At 35.2% G+C, this 26,650-nt stretch overlaps 2 protein-coding genes across 4 annotated transcripts in view; one reads left to right on the top strand and one right to left on the bottom strand.

The window, feature by feature from the left end:
- Positions 1 to 26,650, bottom strand: part of LOC118267589 (uncharacterized) — a 236,205-nt gene that overhangs the window by 101,334 nt on the left and 108,221 nt on the right. For all 3 annotated transcript variants that reach the window (XM_050694351.1, XM_035581660.2, XM_035581662.2), the window contains exon 4: positions 15,658 to 15,686. The gene's annotated coding sequence lies outside the window, so the exon portion shown is untranslated. The remainder of the gene's footprint in view (positions 1 to 15,657; positions 15,687 to 26,650) is intronic.
- Positions 11,283 to 15,303, top strand: LOC126910799 (uncharacterized protein K02A2.6-like). Its single transcript, XM_050694486.1, has 2 exons — positions 11,283 to 13,979; positions 14,545 to 15,303. Exons 1-2 carry the CDS (start codon positions 11,283 to 11,285, stop codon positions 15,301 to 15,303), a joined length of 3,456 nt encoding a protein of 1,151 aa, XP_050550443.1.

The following is a 26,650-nucleotide window of genomic DNA, read 5'->3' as shown; positions in this document are numbered from 1 at the left end:
CTAAAAGCGAGTGTATTAGTATACTCCATCTATGTCTTCGAGATATAAATTACCTTGAGTTACATGTATGTTATCTTTCGTGATTATTTTATTTGTGTTGTTCAAATTGTTCAATGTACAGAATGAATCAATAAAATTAGTTGTGTCCAGTACTTACCAAGAGAACGATATCCTTATTAAGTTTGTCGTGTAACATGGACGATTACTTCCCAACAACAGTTTGTTCGTAGACAATAATTACGTCCCAACTTGTCCCTACGAGGATAACGAGGAAATTTCTATGTTTTCAGACAATAAGGTCGCTTTTATATTTATGTCCTAATATGACGACGATATGTTGAGATGAGATAACAGGACTAATGTTAAGGACTTTTGGTAGGTATGTTAAAATGTCAATACGTTTAATTTTTCTTTAGGAATCAGTTTGATATCAGTTTTTTGTACCTTGTTATAGTCTGATAGTAATATTTTTTTCCTTATTCTTATCTATCCTGAGCATTTGCCTTGGAGTTGGTTATAGGCTAAAAATTAATGAGATATTGTTTTAATAATGTTAAAATTTTAAGCAAAACGTATTCGTAAAACAACCTTAAATTCGTAACTTGAGCGTATGCAGACATTATAATTGGTAACTATGTCTTGAAAATCAAGGTGGTAACTGTTAATAGAACACTCTTATTGTGGATTCTTAAAACTTTAATAGTTCATTTGAACTTACATTATTTTGGCAAATACCATTTCCTAGAATGGCAGACACTACTCACAGATGTTTTTATAGGCCTTCATAATATAAGAAAATCATAGTTTTTATAGATTTTTTATAGATTTTTCGTTACCAAAAAATAACCTTAGGATACGTTAAGCAATATCATACCATTCATATACGGTAGTATAACAGATCACTTTCACCACTTAACTCCATAATTTTCTGAAAGCTTCTCGAATATTCAGTGAAGCGTCTGTACCCTGATATATTACTGGCTCTTGGACGCAAATCTGCAAGCGTTGCTCCTTAAAAATATTGAGCAGTTCGCGTACATAATGGGGCCATAGATTACGTGTATGTGTGGGTCGATTGTGTGAGCGTGTCGAAAGTCAAGGAGGTATGATATCATTTGTTTTTTATATGTAATTTAGGTGAAATAATGTAATCGTCTGGTATAGCATGGATATGAATAAAATGTAAGGTAAGTGCTTTATTTTACTTAAATATGGGTTACCAATTTCTGCCCATGACTGAAAATTTCAGAAATTCCTTTAAGTCATGCTTCACTTCATTAGAAAACAAGTGATAAGGGTTACTAATAACTTGAGTAACTTGGGAAAAAATACTTGGGTTCTTAATATATTACAGCCCCTTATGACCAATAGTTTCGATGTTGATGGTCTAATAAGTTTATTTCTGAAAAACAACTAATAGTACGAGTAAGCCGATAACATAATAAATAATTCAGCATAATTCAATTTAATAACAATTGGCATGACATTCATTATAATTGAAATAGATTATTCGACGAACCATTTTCCCCAAACAGGGTCAAGATACCTCTCACTGAATACAATAGTACTTTTCTTCCCAAAAAACAGGAGATACTATTACCTAATACATCTAAACAACAATGACAGGAAAACACGAAACGAAACAAAACAATGGATCTGAAGATACAATCAGTAATTAAGTATTTATTTCTAAAATATATAACTTAAATTGGAATATGGCCATCGGTGTTGTAAATACCATGATATTATATTCCTTAGTAACGATTTTGTTTTAAACAATTATTGCTAAGGTCAGTCTTAAGTTACCATTAAATGACTCTAAGTAAGGCGGTAAAACCTTTAGGCACACGACAGTTGTTGTTTCGTTGTGTGAGTGAGGTTACCCTCCTTCTCAATCTTCCCAATCCCCGATTCCCCAACAACCCTTAAATTCCTAAAGGCCGGCAACGCACTTGTAACGCCTCTAGTGTTTCAAGTGTCCATGGGCGGCGGAGACTTACCATCAGGTATTACGTCAGCTCGTTTACCGGCGCATTCCATAAAAAAAAAAAACGACACAGGAGAAATTAATTTTCATTATCAGTTTGATGTCACTACACTACAATACAAACCTCTGGTTCCTCAAACTAAATGAGAAAAAAAAATAAACAATGACTTAGTTTTGGATCATTCTCCTTGTGCACGAAAATCTTTTCGTTTGTAATGAAAGAAGGAAGGAAAATGCAATAATAACTCAATTAGAGTATAGTGAACAGTGGGGGAAAGTCCCCTCATTAATAATGTTGTCATTGTCATGTAACTACCGATCGGGTGTAGGTTTGTTTGTGTTTCTGATACGTGATTTGTTGTATTTTTTACTCTTTAATTGACTATAGGTTTTTTTTCTACAGTAAACCCAATTTTGTACTGATACAAACCTATATTAGACAAGATATAACTGTATTTTGTTGATATAAATGTTAATCTGATTGATATGTATGAATTCACCATAACAACAAAAAAATAGCTATCGTAACCCATGTCTTTACCAATTACTGACTGATTTTAAAACTTTTTATACATCTATGAATTGATTGACTTAGAAACTGGCCTCAATTTGAAAAAGTTTGCACACAATTCGATTAAAAATAAAACGGTTTCTTTAAACATGATTGATAAATCTTGTATGAAAATAAATGATACAAAGAATACTGTCATTGATTGATAGCGAAGCAGGGTTCCGTAGTATTAATGACGTATCATAACTCATCCCTAAAACAGATGGATGGATTCAGGTGTATTAATTTCATAATGGAGGACACAAAAAGTAAAATTATTCAAGCAGTGTCTGGGCAATCGGCTACTGTTCAAATCCCACATTAAAAACAATTATTTATGTATCCAATCCACTAATACTTGTTCTGGGTCTAAGTATGATATTCATGTATAGTGTTTTGTTTATAAACGCAAACGATACGAGGCGAGTAAGAGATAAGATATTCAACAGAGACCAGACAGCACCTTTTATACTGTGATGTCAATCCATCTACCAAGGGTGGATATTAGGGTGCTGTTCATTTTCACATCTTACTCGCACAGCTACATAACTTAGGATCAGTGGAAACGGTTACATAGTTTCACAGCTTAGCTATGACATCTTCGTGGCATAGCTACATAGCACAGCTCTGGTGCATGCACCCTTATGGTCCTAAGAAGCCATAGTCCAGTAGTGGACTCATAAGAGCTGTTCATGATGGTTAATAAAAGAACGGTACAGTCAACATATCCTCAATTATGCGTGTTTTATGACACATTCTATTCAGCGATATTACCAACGGATTAAATACTAGGCCCATGGCTCTTTGCAAACCTGCTTTGCATTACATGAGCCAGTTTTGTTGGTTGTACTTACATATTCATGATTTTATTGCTGAATGTACGTGCCGTTGACTAAATCATGTGCAATCGGTTGTTACTTTTGTTTACAAATTTTTTATAACGTGAAAATGAAAATGAATCATAAAAAGAGAAACGATTTTATGTGATAGGTAAAGTATGTAAGTATTTCACTCTGCCTACTTACACAGACTTTTTGTAAGAACATTATGTAAAACTTTGTACAAAAACTGTATTGACGAACCACTATTCAATGAAAGAAAGATCGATTTCCCACGTGTAGTGTATATTGACCAAATCTGAACTTGAACATTGAATGTACGGTACTCCTAATATTGACAGTTGCAGTGATGAAAATTTCGGCACAGGTGTCGAGTTTTAAATAGATTACTGGAGAGACTGAATCACGATTGGATTTCCTGCATACGTTGGCTCACTGCCTATCAGAACTGAGCTATACTGATTTGTGGTTGGTGGAAACTCATGATGAAGGTACAAGTTCGTGTTGTGAGTTTAATTTAATGTACCTGTATATTTAGTTTGGACCACAGAGCTATTGTGGTTGAAGTTCACAATTGTTCATGGTGATTTATTGTGGGTGTGTTTCATGGCTGTAAATGAGCCTACTCATGATTATGTTCACACTAGTTGGTTATTGTGGTTTCGCTTGTTCTAATTTTCATATCACATTGCTTATTTAGCAACCCATGTTATACTGCTGTGTTCAAAGCTGAAAATTCATTATTCTTACCTAAATAATTTAATAAATAAACAACTATCAAAGGTCGTTCATTTATAGTAAAACCCATGAAAATCAAATCCTACAGTAAATGAAAGCGAATTAATTCAAAACTTCCATTAAATGCAACAAAGGCTATCGAAGTAAAATGCTAAGTAAAAATGTATGTTGATATCGAGAATACGTCGATGCCTTAAGCTACGTCTGAATGCAATACAAAAATAAGAGCAACTCGCTATGCATTAGCCGTTCCTAATGCGATTCCCGTGTCCGCTAATAAAATGAAATGCTATACTTGTATGATGCATGAAAGATAATACAGAGTGAGAATAATTAGGGATATTCAGTTAATGGGAAGAGGAAAATATGCTTTGAGGGTTTCTTCATAAATATATAAATAACAATAATATTTCTTGAAAAATGTTGATAGGTACAATATCAGCTGATAGTCTTTGTTTAAAAAATATATCAACAATGTAATTGTTATTATTAATTTAAGACAGTCTAATAATGATCTAATTTCGTACAATTTGTAACATAAATAAAACAAATGTTCATTATTTAATGCCCATTTAGTTTCGTAGCCATGTTTAATTTCGCGGCATTATTGGATTAATTATCCGTTTAATTTGAAATTAGCAAGAAAACTCAAAGAGTTTCAGATATCCAGCGAAGCCTTTCTAAAGTGGAATTGGATCTGTTTGCTTTACTTTTCATTTTATATAATCAGTACTTTAGTTACTACATAAACGTCTTCCAAGAATATAATTTATCCATATTTTTTCTTAAGTTTATCCAATCTCTAGTTATATTGATACCATATAACTGTATTGTGAATTAAACAAACCGTCAACTCACAACTAACCTTATAAATTACAAGCAATCATGAACTTTACAACACTAACACTAAAGTTTATATCCCCGTGTACCGTATAAGCTAAAACATTACTTAAATGCAGACTACTAAAAGATACACTAATGTATGCAGATCCGTATCTTGGATGTCTAAGTGAGAGCAATTACTTTTATCACATAAGCTATTCTGGCTACTAACTTCAGATAGATAAGTAGCAATTTCGAGTAAAGTACTTGAAACATTTATACTAACGTTTGCTAGAAACTTCCATGCTGTTTCTGTTAAAGTCGTCGGTGATCGTGATGGGTTAATGGAAAGGGAGTGAATTAAACATAGAATTTGCATATAGGTAGTTTATAACTAGGTTAATTAACTGATTATAACATGTTTTGTATTTGAAAGTGGGAGTTAGTGGTGAACTTATAACTTATAATGTAACTCTCTTCTGAAGCTGCACTTAAGTCTAAAGTCAACATAAAATATGTTAATCCAAATAATAATATCCAATCGAAAGTATCAAACTCAAATCCATTACTTCAGACTAGTACTTACGAATACTGTATCAACATAAGTCGACGATACGTAACAATTATTTTATGAAATTATCCCATAAGTAACTTGAAAACGTGCTTATTACGCAGCAATAAGGTTCTAAATCAGTTTGGTAACAAGCTAATCATTATTGATAGGAGCAAAACGTTTAAACAAGTCTCTTTATGATATTTGTGTAGGGTGGCGGCGACGGCTGCCCAGAACTTGTGCAAACTCATTTATTTGCGGTTTGCCTCCGTTGGAACGGGCGCTCTCAAACCAATGTGTTTTATTTACCTATTTTCCTTATAAAGTCAACGGAGTGTGTATTTTGTCGGTCAATTTTCTGCTGAAACACGTCGCCCTTTAAAAGCTGTGGAGAGATGAAAAGATCTTATTTTGAGTCGTATATTTTTCCAACGCTTTAGTGATATTTGAAATATGTTTTGGTTACTGTTTTGTGGTATATGAATGAATGTGTGTACAATATATTTGGTTCATTCATGAAATAGTTTACAAATACCATGATTTTGGTAAATTCTAATGGTCCACTAGCTAATTATAAAAGATACGGCTGTACAAGAAGAAGATAAATGAAAATAGCTATACATTTTTTGACAATTTCTGAACTCCAAGTTAAAATGTATAAAACAAAACATCGTTCATGAATGAGACCGTTGCTTTCTATTCAAGCCTCCATTATTACCTTCACACAGACTAAGTTCACATTGATAAAGCTGAAAGCGCACCAATGAGATTAAACAACCTGCCTTTCAAACATAAAAGAAAGGAAATTAACTACAAGATAAAAAGCACTCTGCTAAACAGATAATAAAGTTTGTTATTACATGTTCGCTTTTCGCTCATAAAGCATTCATGTTTGTTTTAGCAAATTATTAAGAGAATGCACGTTTTTCAACGTATCTTGTATGTAAATTAATATGTTTTTGTTCGGAACAAAGATGTTAAGCAACAATGATATTACTAAGTACTGAATGGAGTGTATTTTTTTAGGAATTGGGTGTATTGTTTCACCAGTTATGTAGAGACATAACTAAAAGTATTTTTGTGTGTTTGTTTGTGAATTTGAAAGTGAAATGTTCAGTGTGCAGAGGTGCACAATAAGGCACGTAATTCCGCTTTATAATATACCTGGTGAAAAGAGGTTTCACCATTTGTGTTATAAGTCCTATGTAATATGGGGTTAGTCTATTGCTATATACTGGGCACAAATACAGACTCTGTGCTACTACTGAGCAATTTTAGAAAAACCGAAAATAGCCCAGAAATTTCGTGTCGTTATATTGTTTGCTGTAAAAAAATCTAAATTTTCGACTAAGTTAGAATTTCGATCAATGATACTAAATCTAAAATATCACTTTAATTATAATACGAAAGACGTAATATTTTTTCATAACATTACCTAAATTCATTAATATTATTCGGACACATAAATTCCCCTCACACTGGATCAAGTTACCTTCACGAAGCGAAAGAAAAAACGTCAAAACTTTGACGAACATAAATAAGAATATAAAAAAATAATATTTCTTCATTGAACTTTTTAGGACAAACATAAAAAAACTCGGTTTGACAATCGGTAATCATTTCAAATTGAACAAATAAAAAGTTTTATTGAGCAGCTTACGTTATGAAGGTACCAAGTTAATTTATTACAAGTAAAGGCGGAGCTGCTAAAGTTAAATTATGTTAGGCGAGATACCGGTAAATTTTAGGCGTTAACATTGTTATATTGTTATTTCTTATCGACGTCAAAGTTGACGATTTTGTTTATAAATGATACTGGCAATTTGAACTGATTTGACGCTGATTTATTAAATGTATAGAACACATAAAAAATACTGAGAGGGATTCTGAATTCTGATGTTTTTAAGGGCGAGGATTCTCTAATGTCCCACGATGGGTGAGATGAGAGAGAGGGAAAGAACGAAAGAAAGAAAAATAAAAGAAAGAGAGTCAGACTAACTTAAAACCACCCGTTCCTATTCTTGCTTTTAACCAGAACCCCTGTAACTCGTAGTAAGGTTGTCCGCAGCTCCGGTTTTAAAAAAATGGCAATATTAAATAATATTTATTTTATGTATTATCGTAATTGTTAAATTGATAAAAAAATGAGACGAGTTTGGAAATATAATCATGTTAATTTAATGAAAAATCGATAAAAAGGTAGCAAAAATTGGTTATAAAACATATTTACCTCTATTAAAGCTTTTAAAGCATAATGTTTTTATGAAACAGTAAAAAATCTATACATATAATAAAATCGTAGAAAAGTGCTGTCTGTACATTGAAAATAAAAATAAAAAAAATAGCAGGGGTTATTGTTATGTCGATGTCGAACCCAAAAATGTAATTAACTTTTTTTTTGTCTGTTTGTCTGTTTGTCTATGCGCGATAATCTCAGAAACGGCTGATCCGAGTTGGATGCGGTTTTCACGAATATATTGTGGTATGCTCCAATTATCATTTAGTGTTTGTTTCATGTCAATCGGTTCATAAATAAAAAAGTTATGTCAAATTAAAGAATCACGTCGAACACTATTCTATGCTTATACCATTAATCTCCGCAACTATTTGACGGATTTGGTTGAAATTTGGTACAGATATAGTTTAGAACCTTAGAAAGGACATGGTAGTTTTTATTCTAAATAAATTGGTTTCGTTGTATTTGTCTATTAATAAGTTTATTCGTAGGTTTAGTTTGATATCGATTATTAGTAGTTACTGTAGTTAGTTTTTTTTAATAAAATTGTAAGTCTAATTTATAAATTAATTAGATTAGATTTAAGTCGTTTCTTTTAAATTATTTAGTTTAAGCTTGGTTATTATAGCATAGAGGATAGGTTGTAATATAATTTCTTTTTTAATTGTTATAAATTCGTAGCTTTCTTTAGTTTTAAGTTAGTTTTCATCTTAAGTTCGGAAAGATTATAATATTTCTTTAGTTTAAGTCCGTTTTTAAACTATTTTTTCAATGCCCTAAGTGAGTATGCATCTATTAAATTCAAACGCAGAGCTCATTATGTTGATTTTTGAAGAGTTGCCTGGAATATCTTCCACATCTCATTTTTGAAGAGATCCCGCGAGATCGGGAACTATTTGGTTAAAACCAAAAATTTGCCGGAAGTCACTATTCCACGCGAACGAAGTCGCGGGCAAAAGCTAGTACAAAATAAACTTTATATTGCCTAGGTGTAACTTAACTAAAGTAGAGAGTGTAAAAATTTGTGTGTATTTTTAAGCTTGGATCTCGGTAATGGATATAAAAATGTTAATGTGAAACAGTTAAGTGGTTTAAAATTGACAGTATGTCCTAAACCAACAAACATGTGAAATAACTGGAAAATAACGAGTAACTTTATTGTGAAAGAAGATTACTTATTTTATTCCTCTTTGCTTTTCCATTAAACGAGAATGTTCAAAAACAAACGCAGCTCTTTCCTTTTACCACCATAAAAAGGGAAAATAAAAATTTTATGCAACAGCCATTAGGGCATTTAACAAAATGTTTACTGAGGTACTTTTTCTAGATTTTAAGTTTCCAACGTCATTACTTTCCTGCAATCATAAAATATTCGTAGGCCATCTATAATACAACCGTAGCATATTGACGTAGTATCGTCTACGGCGTAGCACCCTCTACGCCGTAGACGTAAATCATAGTTGACGGTGTAAATGGGAAAAAATATTACCGCCATTAAGTTTAAAGAGTTCTTTTGGGAATGTTTGTAATCTGCACGGTTCATGTTATTCCCAAATAAGTATCGGCGATAATTACTCCTCATAAATTTGAAGCACTCAATGGAAACATTAGGAATATATTTCATACGTCCTTTGTCAAGTGATGTTATGTTGTGGAGGAGGGCTTATTTAATATCTTAATAACTTAGTTGTCTGTCAAGTTTTTACTGGTGTTTGTCATCAAAAACAGGTGACCCTACGTCAAAAGTCGACAAAATGTCACAGAAGTCTGTCTTCACAGTCAGAAAATCCTAAAATAAATTTTGTTTAAATACAAAGAAAGAACACAATAGGTAACTGTAAAAAGTTTAAGGCTAATCCATGTTCAAGTGGGCGGACGCTATTTCAGATACAATCCATGTTTAATTTACTTCCAAAAATAACTTGAAAATGGCAAACATTTTTATATGACATTTCATTAAAATGAAGTTATTTCTTTACTAATTTTATAAGCAACATTTGCCAAAGTTCCGAATAGTAATTGTGTGGGTGTATGTGGAATTAAAGGCTAAAATAAAACTAATACACTGCTCGCTATATTTTGTAATACAAACCTTCGCAATATACATTAATCCAAGCCCGACCTTTCGGTTGGACAAACTAAAATATACAAGTAAGTACTTTACCAACTTACATCTCTGGAACTACAATAAAAGATACGTTTTTGTTATATGAAAAGCAAAGGTAGGCTTATACTCGTATTTTTATTAAAAAGGGATTTTGGACTGTGAAATAAAAGGGTACTCTAACTCTAAGTGGGTGCTTTTTGTACTGTTCTTGTTTTGTGGTTATTATAAAGTTATTATTTTTTAATAACCACAGAATAATAAATCTACTGACCTCGGAGGTGAAAGTACGTGTAAATATATATTTTTTGGAATATTATTGTGCCGCAAATTAGTTTTTGGCTTGGCTTATAATTATCAATTAGCGACCTGACTCTTCAGTTAACCCCGATGAAGCTGGGATGTACTGCCTCTGTAACTTCACTTATTTTTTGACCACTTAGTTATATTTCAAACTGTAGAAGAAACATTTCTGTCTGATAACAATGAGTTCTTTCGTTGAATGAAGACATTCGTTTAAATATGCCAAGAGCCACGTACATCTTAATGTTTAGATAAAGGAAAAAATAAAATTGCCTTAACAATAGCCTGCCAACGTACCTTTCTGCGCAATGATTTAGGATCTCATTATATTTGTAACAGTTACAAGTACTACGCAACAAAACGAAAGACTTACGCTGAAACCCTGCCGTACTTGATTTAATATGAAGTGGATTTAAAGGGAACGTAAGAAATGAAATAAATTACTTACTTTGCTGAAGAGAATATTCTGTTTTTATTAAGGCGGCATAATTTCTAGGAAACGAAAACAATACATTTTTGCGTGGGTGATAAACTGGTTCATAAATCTTGTAGAGTTGACAATAATTTTGATGTACCGTAGCAATATTCCGCCTAGCTCATCGCGGGACCAATTTGTAATGGGACGCACCTGTGCCCCTTTCAGATCAAACAAGCTTCTATTAGCATTGAACACATCGTCTTGAGTTACGTGCCCACTTATCTGGGAATAAAGGTAATACTAGATGCTTGTCATCCTCAACATGACGTAAAAGTCAATTGTATGAAAGGGACGACCTTTTTACATATTGTGTTAGGCTGCTATTCTACGAGCATATACGCTCGTCGATAAATATATCATACTTCTTCTACCAATATCATTTCATTCATTGATAAATACGTATGTTAAGTTAAATGATTCACGATCTGATAATGTCATTCAAACTTAGGCATTGACCCAACTGTGATCCTGTAGTGTAAGCGCATAATCTGTGTACAACATCAGTTGTCTATGTCAGTTGTCAACGTGAATTGTCAAGGGCAGTCTTAATTATACCGAGCTACAAATGGGCTGTGTGTTTTATTGTGAGCTTCCCCAGTACTAAATACTATAGTGGCGACGAGGACAATTAGTTACGGTTTTGCGTGCGCATTCAATCTACAGTGTGTCACAATGTCGATTGGTAAAATCAAAGAGTTCGACATGCGGTCGGGGTTATGGACGTCTTATATGGACAGACTTGAGATGTACTTCAAGGTGAACAAGGTCTCGGACGAAATGAAGTTACCGACGATGATTGCTAGTATGGGGGATGAAGCTTACGAGTTGCTGGTTAATCTCGCTAGTCCAAACAAGCCTTCGGAATTATCTTTCGTACAAGCTGGTGATTTGATGCAACAACACTTACAACCGCCGCCATCTTCGTTAGCGGAAAGATACCGATTTCGACAGAAACGGCAAGGTGCTACGGAGGATGTGGCCACATACGTAGCGGAACTGAAGAAATTGTCGCGGAATTGTAAGTTCAACACCAATTTGAACGAAAACTTACGCGACCAATTTATCTGCGGGCTGCGCAGTGACGTCATTCGGCAGCGGTTATTCGCTGAAAATGACACCATAAATTTTGCGGAGGCGGTCAAGTTGGCGTGTTCGTTAGAAGCAGCGGAGAGGGACGCAGCTGTGGTTGAGGGGAAAGGAGCATCAGAGGCGAGGAGTACGTGCTCGGTCCATGCGCTAGAAAAGTGCGCGGGGCGTGTCGGACAAGGACGCGGGCGCAGAGTTGGCGGAGCGGGACCGGTAGCACCGACAGTTAGAGGCCGCACGCGGCCGGTCAATGTCAGGATGACGGGCTCAGCCGGGTCGGTGAACGCAGGCTGCGCAGCATGCGGGGCGGCGAATCACGATTTTGACAGGTGCCGCTATCGGAACTTTGTGTGCAGCAAATGTCAAAATGTGGGTCACTTGCGGCGGGTGTGTCCTGAGTGGAAAGGTCGAAGGTCGCAGGAAAACAATGACGGTCAAGAAAAAGCGATTAGGCGCGGATTTCATTTCGGAGATCTCGACTACGGGACCAGTGATGAAGAAGGGGTTATCGAAGATCTAAATCTCTTGGCATTAAATAATTATAAGGCGGTGAGTTTACCCATTCTTATAGATAACATTCCAATTGTAATGGAGATAGACACTGGCACAGCCATTTCGTGTATAAATAAAAATGTATATGATTTGTATTTTGACCATTTGCCTATTAAAAATGATAATACTATCCTAAAATTTTATGATGGCTCGAAAATAAAGCCCTTGGGTATAATTAAACCGTCAGTGTGTTATGATGCCATAGAAAAACAATTAGAATTATTTGTCATTGAGAATGGTACCACATCTTTGATTGGGAGACAGTGGTTGGCAGAATTACAAATAGATATTCCAAAGTTTCAGTGTAATTTTATCAGGAAGGATGACAAACAAATTGATATTGTGTTGTGTAAATTACTTGACAGGTATAAAGAACTGTTCAGTGGAGGGCTGGGACGGTACAGGGGGGGCAAGGCAACACTGCGGGTGCGTGAGGGCGCGGAACCCGTATTTCACCGAGCACGGCCCCTGCCGTATGCACTCCGTGAGCGCGTCGACGCTGAGCTCGATGCGATGCTGCGCGCCGGCGTCATCGAGCCGGTGGACTGCTCGGACTGGGCTTCTCCACTGGTGCCTGTTAATAAGGCTGACGGTACGTTACGTATTTGTGCGGACTACAAGTCTACTTTAAACCCCGTTTTGCTGGTCGATCGTTACCCACTTCCTAGAATTGATGATGTTTTGGTAGGGTTAAATGGAGCTCAATATTTAAGCAAAATAGATTTATCTAATGCTTACAATCAGATTGTGTTGGATGATTCCAAAAAGTTTACTGTCATTAACACACACCGAGGGTTATTTCGATACAATAGGTTAGTATTTGGCTTAGCATCTAGCGTAGGAATTTTCCAACGCATTATGACAAATTTATTACAGGGCATTCCGCATGTGCAAGCGTTTCTTGATGACATCATCATAGGAGGTCAGACTAGAACGGAGCATTTACAGGCCCTTGAGGCTGTTTTGAAGCGTTTAGCTGACAACGGATTAAAGTTAAGGAAGGATAAATGTGTTTTCTTGGTAGACAATGTTAAATATTTGGGGTATGTGATATCAAAAGATGGAATTAAAGCGGATACTTCTAAGATTGATGCTATTCTTAAGATTGAAGCTCCTACCAATGTAACAGAATTACGTTCGTTCCTAGGTATGATTAACTTTTACGCAAGATTTACTAGAAATCTTAGTTCCTTACTAGCTCCTTTGCATAGTTTACTGCGGAAGGAGATTCCATGGAAATGGGACAGTGAGTGCGAGCGCGCATTCGGAGAAGTCAAAAGAGCGTTAGTCAGTAGCGAGGTGTTAGCTCACTACGATCCTAGGAAACCGGTTATCGTGACGTGTGATGCGAGCGCGCGGGGTATTGGAGGGGTATTGGCGCAGCGCGGGGTGCGGGGCGAGCGTCCAGTGGCGTATGCGTCGCGTGCCCTCACTGCTGCGGAGAAAAATTATTCTCAAATACACCGCGAAGCTTTAGCTATTATTTTCTGTGTAAAGAAATTCCATCAATATTTATACGGACGAAAATTTACATTACGCACTGACCATAAACCGTTGGTTTCTATCTTTGGCCCTAATGCCGGGATACCGACTATGACCGCGAGTAGGATGCAGAGGTGGGCCGTCATTTTGTCTGCTTATGACTACGATATAGAATACATTAAAACTAACGAAAACTGTGCGGACGGCCTATCGCGGTTGCCGATCAATACTACTAAACAAGAAAGTGACGTAATTCCGGAACAGACATATTTACACTTTGCACAAGAAGCGTTATTATTGGATAATAAACAAATAAAAACATTTACATTGAAGGATGCCATTCTGAGTAGGGTTTTATCGTTTATACGGGACGGTTGGCCCGAAGTGTGTAGTATAGTAGGTATGCAACCTTATTTTAATAGGAAGTCGGAATTATACGAGGAATTAGGATGTGTTATGTGGGGGCATAGGGTTGTAATTCCTGATGGTTGCCGAGATAAAGTGTTAAAATTAATACATGAGCCGCACATGGGGATAGTTAAATCCAAAGCCATAGCCACGGCTCTGGCCCTGGCCTCACCGCCCATGGACTAGGCTCCATTTAGATTTTATGGGCCCCATCGGAGGTAGATTGTATTTGGTCGTAGTAGACTCCATGTCAAAATGGTTAGAAGTTTTTTTGGTTCCTAATACGTCAGCTCGAAGTACTATTTCTAAGCTTAGTGAACTATGGAGTAGGTTTGGCGTTCCTAGGCAGATAGTGACAGATAACGGTCCACCATTTACAAGTAGTGAATTTGCCACCTTTTTACAGGGTGACGGGGTGGAACACGTATTTACAGCCCCTTATCATCCCGCGTCAAATGGGGCGGCGGAGAACGCAGTCAGGACCCTAAAGAAGGTTATTAAAAAGGCTATAGCTGAGAACAAAAATATAGAATTGACCTTGAATAATTTCTTACTACATTACCGTAATACCGAACATTGTTCTACGGGAGAAAGTCCGGCGATATTACTGATGGGCAGACGTTTAAGGACTAGGTTAGACGCGTTGAAACCAGATAGGGAAGGCAAGGTTCGTGAGTCGCAGCAGCGGCAGGTTAGAGGTAAAGGTGGGGAGAGTAGAGAAGTAGGAGTAGGTGACGATGTTTGGTACCGTCAGTATCTAAAGGCAGAAAAATGGCAACCAGGATCTGTGATTAAGTCAACAGGAACTAATGATTATAAAATTCTTGACGATAAGGGTAACGTTCACCATAGACATCTCGACCAGCTAAAGCGTAGAACGAGGAGTTCGCTTGTAGTCCCCACAGGTACGAGACCGTCTTCCGTGGACCCTCAGACTTTGGAGCCTGATATCCAGGCGGAGATCCCATCTGAGCGGACCGTAGTTCGAGGCGAGCAGCTGGGTGAGCCCGGGGGTAAGATAGGTACCAATACAGAGTCCGTTGAGGATTTAGGCATGCCAAACAGTGAGGACTTTACCACGCCTCCTACCACCCCAGTACCGACCCAGCCACGTCCCGTTCGGAGTTGTCGAGTGGGTAAAACCATAAACTATAAGTATTCTTAAGTTAATCATAATTTGTTAGATATTAAGTAGGTAATAAGTTAGAGAGGGGTAATTGTTGTAATTCTTAATTAAGTGGGGAGGGATGTAGTGTAAGCGCATAATCTGTGTACAACATCAGTTGTCTATGTCAGTTGTCAACGTGAATTGTCAAGGGCAGTCTTAATTATACCGAGCTACAAATGGGCTGTGTGTTTTATTGTGAGCTTCCCCAGTACTAAATACTATAGATCCCACCTGCCAAACGCGTGGAGATTATTGGAAATCCGGCAGAGTTCACGTTCAATGATTAAAACAGTCACGATCGATGACTTTAAATTAATTAGTATTTAGAATATTAAAATTGCAAGTACGTACCAATAACAACTTTGATTGTTAATGTTGATCTGAAACAATAAAAAAAAAACATTATTATTGTTATTTTTTGCAGTAAAATTTATAAAAAGCTCACTGAGAACATGACTCATGTTGCAGTGTACATCGGAAGTTCATAAAATATGAGGTTGGTAACGAGGCTGACTGCCCAGATATATTTCAAACAAGACTGAATTTCAATTTTCATCTATGACGTAAATATGTACTACCTTCAGCTAAATATAGAGACTCGTACTCGGCTTTTGCGTTTACTTGCACTTGGGAACTCGCAACCAACAAGACAGTCTATGTCAGTTACTTAGCAAACAAGAACAAAGTAAATAAGTACCTATGAAGTTGTATTTGCCTGTATTGAGAGTCCAGGGAGATGCACTGCGGTCAAAGAACTTTAGTTCTTTCAACTCAAACACGGTTCATGAACTCCCTTAGAGAATACCCAGTATTTAAACGGGGTTTGTTTTTTTAGACAACATGGTGGAGTTCTCTGTATGAGAATTATACCACAATTAGAGATACGACGTAGAAATATACATATTTTAATTTATTACAAAAAAGGGAACTTCGTCTGAATTCCATTTATTTTCGTTTTCTTGCTTCAAGAAGGTATGTATGGTAGGTTTCAGTATTTCAGCTCTAAATAGACCGGGGCTGCAGACTACCTAGCGGGTTACCAGGACTCTGGCTCGAGAAGCAGGTGTACTTCAAGGATACATACAAGTGCAATAGTCGATCATGGGGTTTCTTTGTAATCAGGTTCATAATTTGAAAAAAATTCGTATATGATAGGTGTATTTGCTCCCTTTAGTAGATATACCTAAAGTTAACGTACAACGTTAACAATATTGGTATGTCATAATGACCTTGAGATCTCAATTTGTCATTAAATATTTTTGCAAGAAAAGTAGGCACAGTAAACACATTGGCCTCTGTACCTACTCAAAATTTTATTGAGTCCCTCTTATTTGCGCGTTAATTGCCTTTGAAGTAATTATGACGAACGTTTCCTCAGTGCCCAACATTTCTCAAGGCTCAACCTTCAACTGCCGGAACGCTTTGGTAGCATAATTGCTGTCAATAGGAATTTATATAACTAAGACAGTATTTCCATAATTTGAATATTGAAACTTATTTGGTTTCTCATCAACATTCTCATCTTGTCTTATTGATGGTATTTTGTTACTAACTCTTGTAGATGCTATTTTTGCTCTAAGGTTATGTGTCCTTTGATCCCTTTCAGCAATTGAGTGATTGGCAGTTCTGAATCTCAGGGCGTCCGACAAAATGTATGTCAACAGACGTTCAAAGTAGTTAAAGAGATTGATTTCAAGTACGATGGCTATGTGATTTTTAAATGTGTCTGAAAATACTTATTATATTAGATACAAAATTAATAAAATATCCTCACAAGGCCTAAAGAACATATAACAAACAAAACAGGAAGGGTGCCTCCACACAGATTAGGATAGGAAAAGCGGTGATGATGTTTGAAGAAAATAATTTTATTTTAAAAAGGTTGGCCGAAAAAGCGGTCAAAGGTCACCAATTATTTCGTCCCTCTTGTACGCATAAAATTACATTTAAAATGTATACAATTTTGATACATAATACAGTGACTTTGAGGGTATTTTTAACACTTATGCTGAATATAAAGCTTTGATGAAACAGAAAGGCACAACGTCTATCTAAAAACCAAAGACAAACATTTTCAAATCGACTGAAGTCCACAAATTGGTCGACGACGTGCGATGCGACTAATTCACAAAAGCGTCCACGGCATAGCGTATAATTCCGGCATGCCCAACTACCATGGAATCACACAAATCAATATCGTTGCTATACAGTTGTAAAGCATTCAATAGACCTATCAAATGGATGACCATTACCTTTGTGATGTGGCTTTCAACCACTTCTGTGGAAGCTCACTCCGGCTAATTAGTTACCAGTTCGTCTGAATGCACCCTCCAATCTGGGATTACATGGAACAACGTTCATTATACATGGAACCGTAAAACGAAATGAACGACAACGAATTTGAGCTAGTTGCTATTGATACTGCGTATTATTTTATTTGCAGTGTATGAAAAATGGTATATAAAATATTATGTTGATAAATTCAGCAGCCAGTATGGTAAAGAAAATATTATTGAGGAAAAAATATTTTACCTACTGTAGAGTCTTTTGAATGATTTCATCAGAAACAAAGTTGAAAAACCATATTATTTATTTTTATAAAGTTCGTTTAAAATAATATAGGTACCTACTGAATTATCAGCAAATTTTTCGCTCGTGTTCCCGCAGAAAATTAAATATTGTCAAAGTAAAAGCCTTCACATTATTTTAATTCAGCGTACCTACGCAAGTAAATTATTTTAAAGCCAGCAAATAAATATAAATATAAAGGCACTTTTGAATTGTCAAGAAGTCTGTCAGAAAGGAAGAACATGTTTGTGATGAAAATGAATGTAAAATAAACGCTTTACCGTATTTACGGATTTAGTTTCCAAAAACCGAGCTATGTGGGCGGTACAAACAAAGAATGATAAGAGCTCAACATTTCTGTGTGCCGTGTCACGACGGAGGGAAAACAAAAAAGTTTTTATCTCATCCTCGACTCTTTGAAGATAGCATAGTGGAAACAAATACAGCCTGTTTGAAGTAAAAAGCGAAATTGATAGTACGCGTACCGCATTTACATTGTTTTGTTAGAAAAAATGGCCTATCAAATGGTGGTATATTGTTGGGATTTTATTTATAAGGATAGATGAAATATTTTTATTTGGAAGTTTTATAGACAAAATAGTGTAATACGATTTATTTTAGCTGACAAATTGTTATTTGAAATGTGTGTTTTTTTATTTAATTTCTAGTACACACTACACACCTTTTGGCGCTTGTGAGGTGTAAAATCCCATTAGGCAAATTACTGTAGCTGTCAGAGTTTACTCTACTCACCAATGGGTTAACAATTAGCAAATAGTTTATTGATTTAGGGACTTTACGCTATACTATTGCCTCTAGCATGGTATTATAATCATTGTAAATTATACAATACATGAATAAAGTAATATACCTATATTATATATTATATTTTGCAAAAAATCTAATTGAGAGTAATGCTTCTTTAATTAATTGTTAATCTCAGATTGACTTGTTTTCCTCGACCAATTCACTAATTAAGGAATTGAGATGGGCGGTGCCGTCCTTCATTCAAAGGACGTCGCGAATAAAAGTCAATAATTCCTTAAACCGTGTGAAGTTAATACGAAATTAGACCTTTGTCCACATCTTTACAGCCCACTTTTGTTTAAATCTTGCATGATGGTGTAAGTTTCAAGTTCCCATTTATTCTTATTTATGTCACATATCATTCAATCAGTTTTAGCTTTATACAACAATGTATCACTGCTAAACCGCTTGATTTTCACAATACCCGAAACGCCAAACAATGAAAAAACTCGCGGAAAAATAAAGGCAACCCCCAGAGATGAATTTACATAATAAAGAATGGTTTCACGAAGGTTTCGGGACACAAATATCTGCGAATAATCGAGCAATTTGTGGACGAATTGAATTTTACCTGCTTGTAGTTTGTTTAGGGGCGTCCATTGATGTCGATGAAGCTTTGCTTGTTGTATTGTGATACGAAGTAATTTTAGATAGTGTGTGATTTTTTTACAAGTATTTTTGCAAAGATACCTACCTTTTTTTCTTATTCCGGTTTGTGATCAAAGTTAAAGTCCAAGGATTATTTTAAACCAAACATTGACACTTTTTAACCGACTTCCCAAAAAGGAGGAGGTTTTCATTAAACGTCAAAAAAATACTCCGTGAATCCGTCCGTCAGTGAAATTAGGTGCTCGTTCTAAGATTCATACTAACTATATAGCTACTGACACTTATCTAAAATCAGTTCAAGTTCTGGATATTTAACAATGCCTGCCAATTATGTGATGAGTATACCTACTTGTACTTTATATTCTCCAGTAAAATAACAACTCCACATTGTACATAAGCCATTGTACTTCTCCATATATTTCTCGTGTTCAACTAAGCTTTCATAATTGATCACCTCATTGTCCGTGTGGTACGAGAAAGAAAGTGTGTCACCGCTCGTGTTCGCACGAACTGCGTGGCTCCACGGAGGGGAACAGGTTGAACAGTACTTACAGATGGGAGAATAAACAATGGACATTTTAATGTAAATATGAATGCTAACGTACGTACTTGTGGTTGGTTGCTGTCGCTAGCTTCTTTTTAAAGTGATTAGTATGGGATTAAAAAAACTTTTAAGGAGTTATGTTTTTATTTTGGGGAGTTGGCGATGGATTTTTATAGAAGAGTATTCTAAAGCCTATTGATATTTTACTGATTGAATTATAGACAGTCATCTACAGCCTATAGTAGCCACTGCTGACCATCTCTTCTTACATGGAGAAGGTTATTAAGCATAAGCATAAGCTTTACTTGCTCATGTCTTAATCCCGGAGGATTAAGACATGAGCAAGCTTAAAAGCTTAGATTTGATGGCCCGGAGGCCATCACGACATTCATTCGTATCCGATTTTGACTATTCATAAGAAAAGTATAGTTGAAATAAATTACTGTTGGGATATTATTCTGACATAATATAATGCAACTATTTTTGCTATTGTATTGAATTTGAACTGTATCAAGTAACATAACGTATGACAAGTAATCAACCATCACATCGAAGATTGATTTTAACATCATGTAACAGTATCTACATCGAATCGAATATTAATCCCTGCACCTGTACCTAATAGCTGACTTACAAGCTATAGCTATCAACAGTGGAGGTTGTTAAATCCCAGTACAATGGCGCACTGCATTTCCTATTACAATAGGGTATTAAGTTTAGATATTGCAATATTGTCTATGTAACGACAGATGAAGTCTATTGTTCAAGTGTGCGTTGCATTTCAAATTAATATTGCGGGTTTGAATTATGAAGGTAAGTTTCATAGAATATGTTAATCAATAATTTCAAAGTGGTCTTCTTGAACAGTATAATGTATAATTATGTATATGTAGGCGGTGTTGAACAATGTGGTCATGCAAGCATTAAAGCGACTGAATTTATGTTTTTTTTTAATAACAGATGTAGCCCCAGTATCTCTTTGTTGTAACAGGGTGATGAGAGCCAGAGTAATAAATATTATGAAGTAGTATTTTTTTTAATAAATATATCAATGTCGTTGTCTAAGAGATAATCAACACAAGAACATCAAGTAATCTTGAAGTCTGTCGTTTCTTTGCCAAAAATGTCCACCGCTTGATAAACAAAAATATTTATCAAAATAAAGAGACACAAAATATGTAGGGCATGCACGCACGACGTACGTAACGTGTGCATGATGCGCACTGACCTGTCGCACGATTTCACGCTGTTACAAGTTTAAAACAACGGTCCAAGTTGTACGCAGCCTACATACACGACACATCAAAGGGAAGTGTTGAGACACACTGCCGTATTAACTGGTGAACGTTCGGTCATGAATGGCCGATGGAATTTGATTTGATAGAGGAATTTGAGTTTTGCATTTCGGTAGTTGATTTGTTGACATCTTTAGATTAGAAACTCGGGTAAATATTTTAAAAGTAAAAGATCTCAAGTATTGGTAGTTTGAAATAAAGTAGAAAATTTCATAAGTGCATCGTCGCTTTTTTAACACTCGTGCAGTTATTTAAGGTAAAATCATCAAATGACTCCTCCCGCCCTGAATGAAGCACGAGGGAACGTCAGACTGGATATTCAAGCTCACATTCTTATAACAAGGTTGGTTTAAAGCAAAAGTATCCAATAGGTTATATTCTTCCATGCAAACGTGTGCAGACACTCTAATCAATTCATATATTGGTTTCACAACCGGCCAGTTACGTCATAGAACTTTTAATAAAAGAAGCCGTAATTTCTACTGGCCAGTATGACACTACGTTTCGATCTACAGCAGCTGTTGTCCGAGAATATAGAGGCTACAATATGACGTCCACATGGCCGTCCTAAGTACACTCGCGTCCATGGAAATTTGCCATCCCTCGTTATTAGCTACACCCACGTGGATATATCCACTCAAAATGATAATTATATACGTTATATTGGACTACCGATATTAAGGGTTGAATGTGTTTAGATTATCAAAATGGGCGTTTGATTTTCGCTGAATAGGGTCAATGCTTTTGCTGCAAAAGGGTCGTGATTGGTTTTCTGAATTGGGTGAACTGTTAACGAGTACTTAGAGCTATATCGCGATCTAGACGAAACCTTTTGAGTAATTTAGGTTTACTTTAATTATGTAGGTGTTTACGTTCAACACATTTAGGCTGTGTGAACTCTGTTAATTACGGCATTCAAGAAATTAGCTTTACTTAGTTTGAAACGATTGAGGATGAGAGAGAAGGGAATAACATTAGTTTTAGTATCGTGTTGTGTGATCATTAAAGTCTGATTTCGTTTATCACCTAATTAATAGAAGTAGATTTTCATGGATTTCCATAACAAATTATCAACGTTAATTCTATCAGTACTCCAACTAAAGCGGACTGAAAACGTATTGTCGATTTTAAAAAGAAACACTTATTCGATTTAATTCAAGTAAAATTAAATAACAAAAAGCTGCTCTATTATTACAAAATTATTATGAAACCCTCACAATTCGTAATCCACAACTTTGTAAGAATAATTATTTTAATATTGAACTAAAATTAAATCAAGCTGTCCAAGAATTTAATCAAACTCGGTTGTAATTAAAAATAATTAATATTAAAGGATGTAATATTGTTCTATTAGTTTCGTTGGCATTTATTTTAATCAGGTATGATATAATTAATTTCAATTTAATTATAGTAAAATCTTTGTTTTCATTATTCTGTTATTTAGAGTATTAAAATACCCTGTTTTCTTTGTATGATATAGTAATACAGATACAGTATCATACCATATAGAGAAAACTCATATGACTTCATTTAAACCACATATTAGTTATCATCTTGGCTGACAATATAAGAAAATGAGCGATTTTTTTCTCTTTGAGCTAATTTGAGCACTCTTTATAAATACGGCATTGCAACACCCGTGCTGCATGCCCGTAACATTCCAAGACAACCTACTACATTACAGCTCTGTGGTCAACTTACAAGAAGCTGTCACACAGAAATTTATTTTGTTTGAAGATTTCCAAAAATTGGTGATTTCGATTTTCGTTGAAATATTTGTATTATTTTTCTGTGGATGAGTACTACTTGTAATTTCATTTAAGTCATATGAGTCATATGAATACTGTATATTTCATTGTATAGTTACAGTTGGTCGATGAAGTTAAATTTCTGGTTTATTAACATTGTCAGTAATCAGTGACAGTCCTTTTTGTAATAATAGCCTGCTTTACGGAAGAATAGTAGAAGGTATACCATAATCTTGCCTTGGAGATCGAAGTATGAAATTCGTATTAATTGTGAGTATGGAGTAGGTAAAGACGCTGAATATTTCCGTCAAAGAGTATTCATTTTTTAATAATAAATAAATAGTCATTTGGGTCATAACATAATCAAACGTGTGATGTTATAGCCATCACATAATCGTTATGCAATAAAGCCTCTGTCCATTATGGTTATACAATTTGCTCGGTACAGTGCGTTCCGATAAGATACTATTGACGCATGCAAATTGCAGTTACCGCTTAATAGCTCACTGGGTGACAAACAAAGGTTTATAGATATTAGGTATGTAGTTAGTTGAATATGTGGTGCATAATAGTACCTACTGTTACATGACATGTTTCGTTTATATGTCTTTTTGTTTGTTACTCCTTCTCGTCAAAAAGGCTGAAGGTATAAAAAAATCAAGGTTAAATTTGAAATAGGGGTTAAATTTTTATCCCAAGTGAATGTGGGCGAAGTCACTGACAGAAGCTAGTAGCTTAAATGAAGATTAAAAGACTAGGTACTATCATAACCAATTTGTTGCCCATAAATGTTAGGTCCACAAGATTCTATTAAAATACCTCATATCACATAATATTTATTACTTTTTATGTTTTATATACTGAAGCAAACAAAATAGTACGGTATCAACTTACTTAAGTTTTGCTGACGTATCTGAGAATGTGCTAATTTTATCTAGTCATACTACTGATTACCACGTTCACTCTTCAGTTAAGCAAAGTATAATACTATCTCTTAGAGATATTGGAGAAAGAAGAGGTATGGTGAAATAATTTTATTTAAGTTTATTGAAATTCAGTGTCAAGTTTTATAATACAAATATTTCATTTTTTTCACAAGATACTAATATGTTAAGGGTTTTTTGAATCGTAATTAAATAAATGCTATCAATACTGACCGCCTGCAGTTACATAGCGGTGGTATTGTCGTACAGTCGACTTAACAATCAGCCTCCCACCCTCTGGCTCGGGTCTATAATTTTCAAAGCAACCGTTGATTACTCCGAGCCACGGTTATACGGGCCTACAGCTATAGCGACCCAGTTTACATTGTTCAAACAACCTTGTCTTGGTCCTAGATGTTTTCTTTGGAGATGTAAAAACTTTTTGTTTGCTCTGGGGCATAAACTAAAAAGTACCTTTTCATAAGGTTGTACTAAAAACGAACGAAACGGTTTTTATTTTCGTTCGTTATTGGTTCGTATTAGAATCGTGTTCCATGTAAAGTCTGGAAAGTTTTTTTTGTGTTATTGTTTGCTTTGCTGGCTCATTGAACTATCTCGTATTCGCTAATGTGCTTGGATATAATAATGAATTATACCTGAAATAATATTACCTACTTAAACATGTACATACTCGTACATGTAAATATTGATATAATAGTGTGAGTATAAAAACACGTAAGTAATATTTATAGATTTTTGTTTTAAATTAAACAATGTACAAGTACAACTTTTGCAGTACAGAATTTAGTAATTTTACCGAAATACATTAGATCGTAACTATGTGAAGTTAAATAAAGACCGAGAATAACTTCATAAATAACATAGACTTCCTTTAACATTTAGCACTGTTTCATTCACAAAGATACTCGAATCGAAAACTCTAGAACATTGTTAGAAGTCCGAACATATTTCTTAAAGCATTTCAAAGCTGAACATTCCGAAATTCCATTCTCAGTGAAATGCTTTCTGAATCGGATTTCCAATGAAAATCTGGGAATAATGAGTTGTATTTACAGCAGAGAGATTCCAAAATATGCGTTAATTGTGAAATTCACTTCTACCACTACTCACTGGAATTCTGTATTACGATTCACTTTTGAGGTTTTAAGGCTGGGTTACACAATGTCCGAGTTTAAGCCATTCGCTCTACTAAGTATACTGTACTATCCCTTTACAAAGTTTGCATTGTATTACAGCCACTGCGCTTAATCCTTGCTTGGCTCAGTGTGCCCTAACCTTTAGTTTTGCAAACAAAGACTTTGTAGCTACGAAATTATTTAACATTTCAATGAGTTATGCAGTAAATTGAGGCGTTTTAACTGAAAGCAAAGTTCACTTGAACGTAACATTTGTTTTGGTAATAGCATTGATTGGTGTATTAGTAAACGGGATTGGTTGTTCATTGTTGTGTTTTGTAATGAGTACAAACATTTGTATTGAGTTATATTTCAATTTTTTATAGACTATACGTTCAATGTAGATTTTTCATTTCATTTCTAAAATTATATCCTTGTTTTTAACGTTAACATACTACACTTGGAGGCGTTACCTCGGTCTTCTAAAACCAATCCTATTCTATTAATCAAATAGATATACTAGAGTACAAACAAGATGCAATGTTTGAACAGACTGTACATTGAAGGTCCCAATATCAATTGAGGAGTAGCCACCTGTGAAAGGTTTCCCTGAGGACTTAAGCAAACGTACATACATCGGTAAATATGTATGTATATACGTACATATATAGGAACGTCAGTCCTTTAGAGTTTCCGTTCCAAAAACTATCCTATATCACCCTGTATGCAACGTGAAACTCTCTGATGTGTACTAGAAAAGGTTTTGGGATTTACATAGATGCATTTAAGGTTCAAAATAGATTAACATCACGTTTTGTGTTATTCCATATTTGAGTTACGGTTGTAGTTTACAGTTGTGTTTAATTTGTTGTTTCAATAGATTTAATGGTTTGCTTTTCACTACATTTGATTATCTTCTTACTTATATTATAAATGCGTTTGTGAGTGAGTGAGTTCGTGTGTATGTTTCTTACGTCCCAACGGCTGAAGGGATCGGAATGAAATTTGGAACAGGGATAGATTATGGACTGAAATAAAAGATAGGCTACTTTTCATTCCACGGGAATGTGGGTAAAGCCGCAGCCGGCAGAAGCTAATGTAAGTATATCTGATCTATGGATGTTCTGTATACAGAAATGCAGAAAAGCTTTGGTCGCTCTTTGATACACCTACAAGATAAGATTAAATGGAGCAAGTCTTTTGTATACATACTTTTGTATATAAAATGAAAAGGTGAAAGCAGATTTGAGGATTATTTTCCGTATGCTATGTTCATTTATATGGGTAGGAGGTACGTCATTCAATTCATAAAAATATTTTATTAAATTCACGGAATTACGTTGTATTATATATATATATATATATATTAATCGAGAAAAACTGCAAACAATACTGAAAATAACGAAGTAATATCACCCTTATATAAAAACCATCACTACTATTGTCCAATTCATTTTGCAATTGCAAGAAAAACGTCTCAGAAGGCTCTATAATTACCAAGAAAAACAAATTCAAAGGTCAAACATTGGATCGCAACCAGTATTGCTACTTCCAATATTGTGAACAAACATCAGACGGACTTGTTGCTCCTGATTCGATCCCTGGGCGCTCAGTCTTACTTGTTGATATCTCAGAGTTATTTATATAGCCCATTGCAGCGAAACATTATGGTTTGCTATCATGAACCTCTGATTTTATGGTTCAGAATAAAGCT

The sequence above is a fragment of the Spodoptera frugiperda genome, chromosome 6 (assembly GCF_023101765.2).
Source record: "Spodoptera frugiperda isolate SF20-4 chromosome 6, AGI-APGP_CSIRO_Sfru_2.0, whole genome shotgun sequence".
Classification (NCBI taxonomy): domain Eukaryota; kingdom Metazoa; phylum Arthropoda; class Insecta; order Lepidoptera; family Noctuidae; genus Spodoptera; species Spodoptera frugiperda.
Note: the sequence above shows the minus strand (reverse complement) of the source record. Positions and strands in the feature narration are given on the sequence as shown.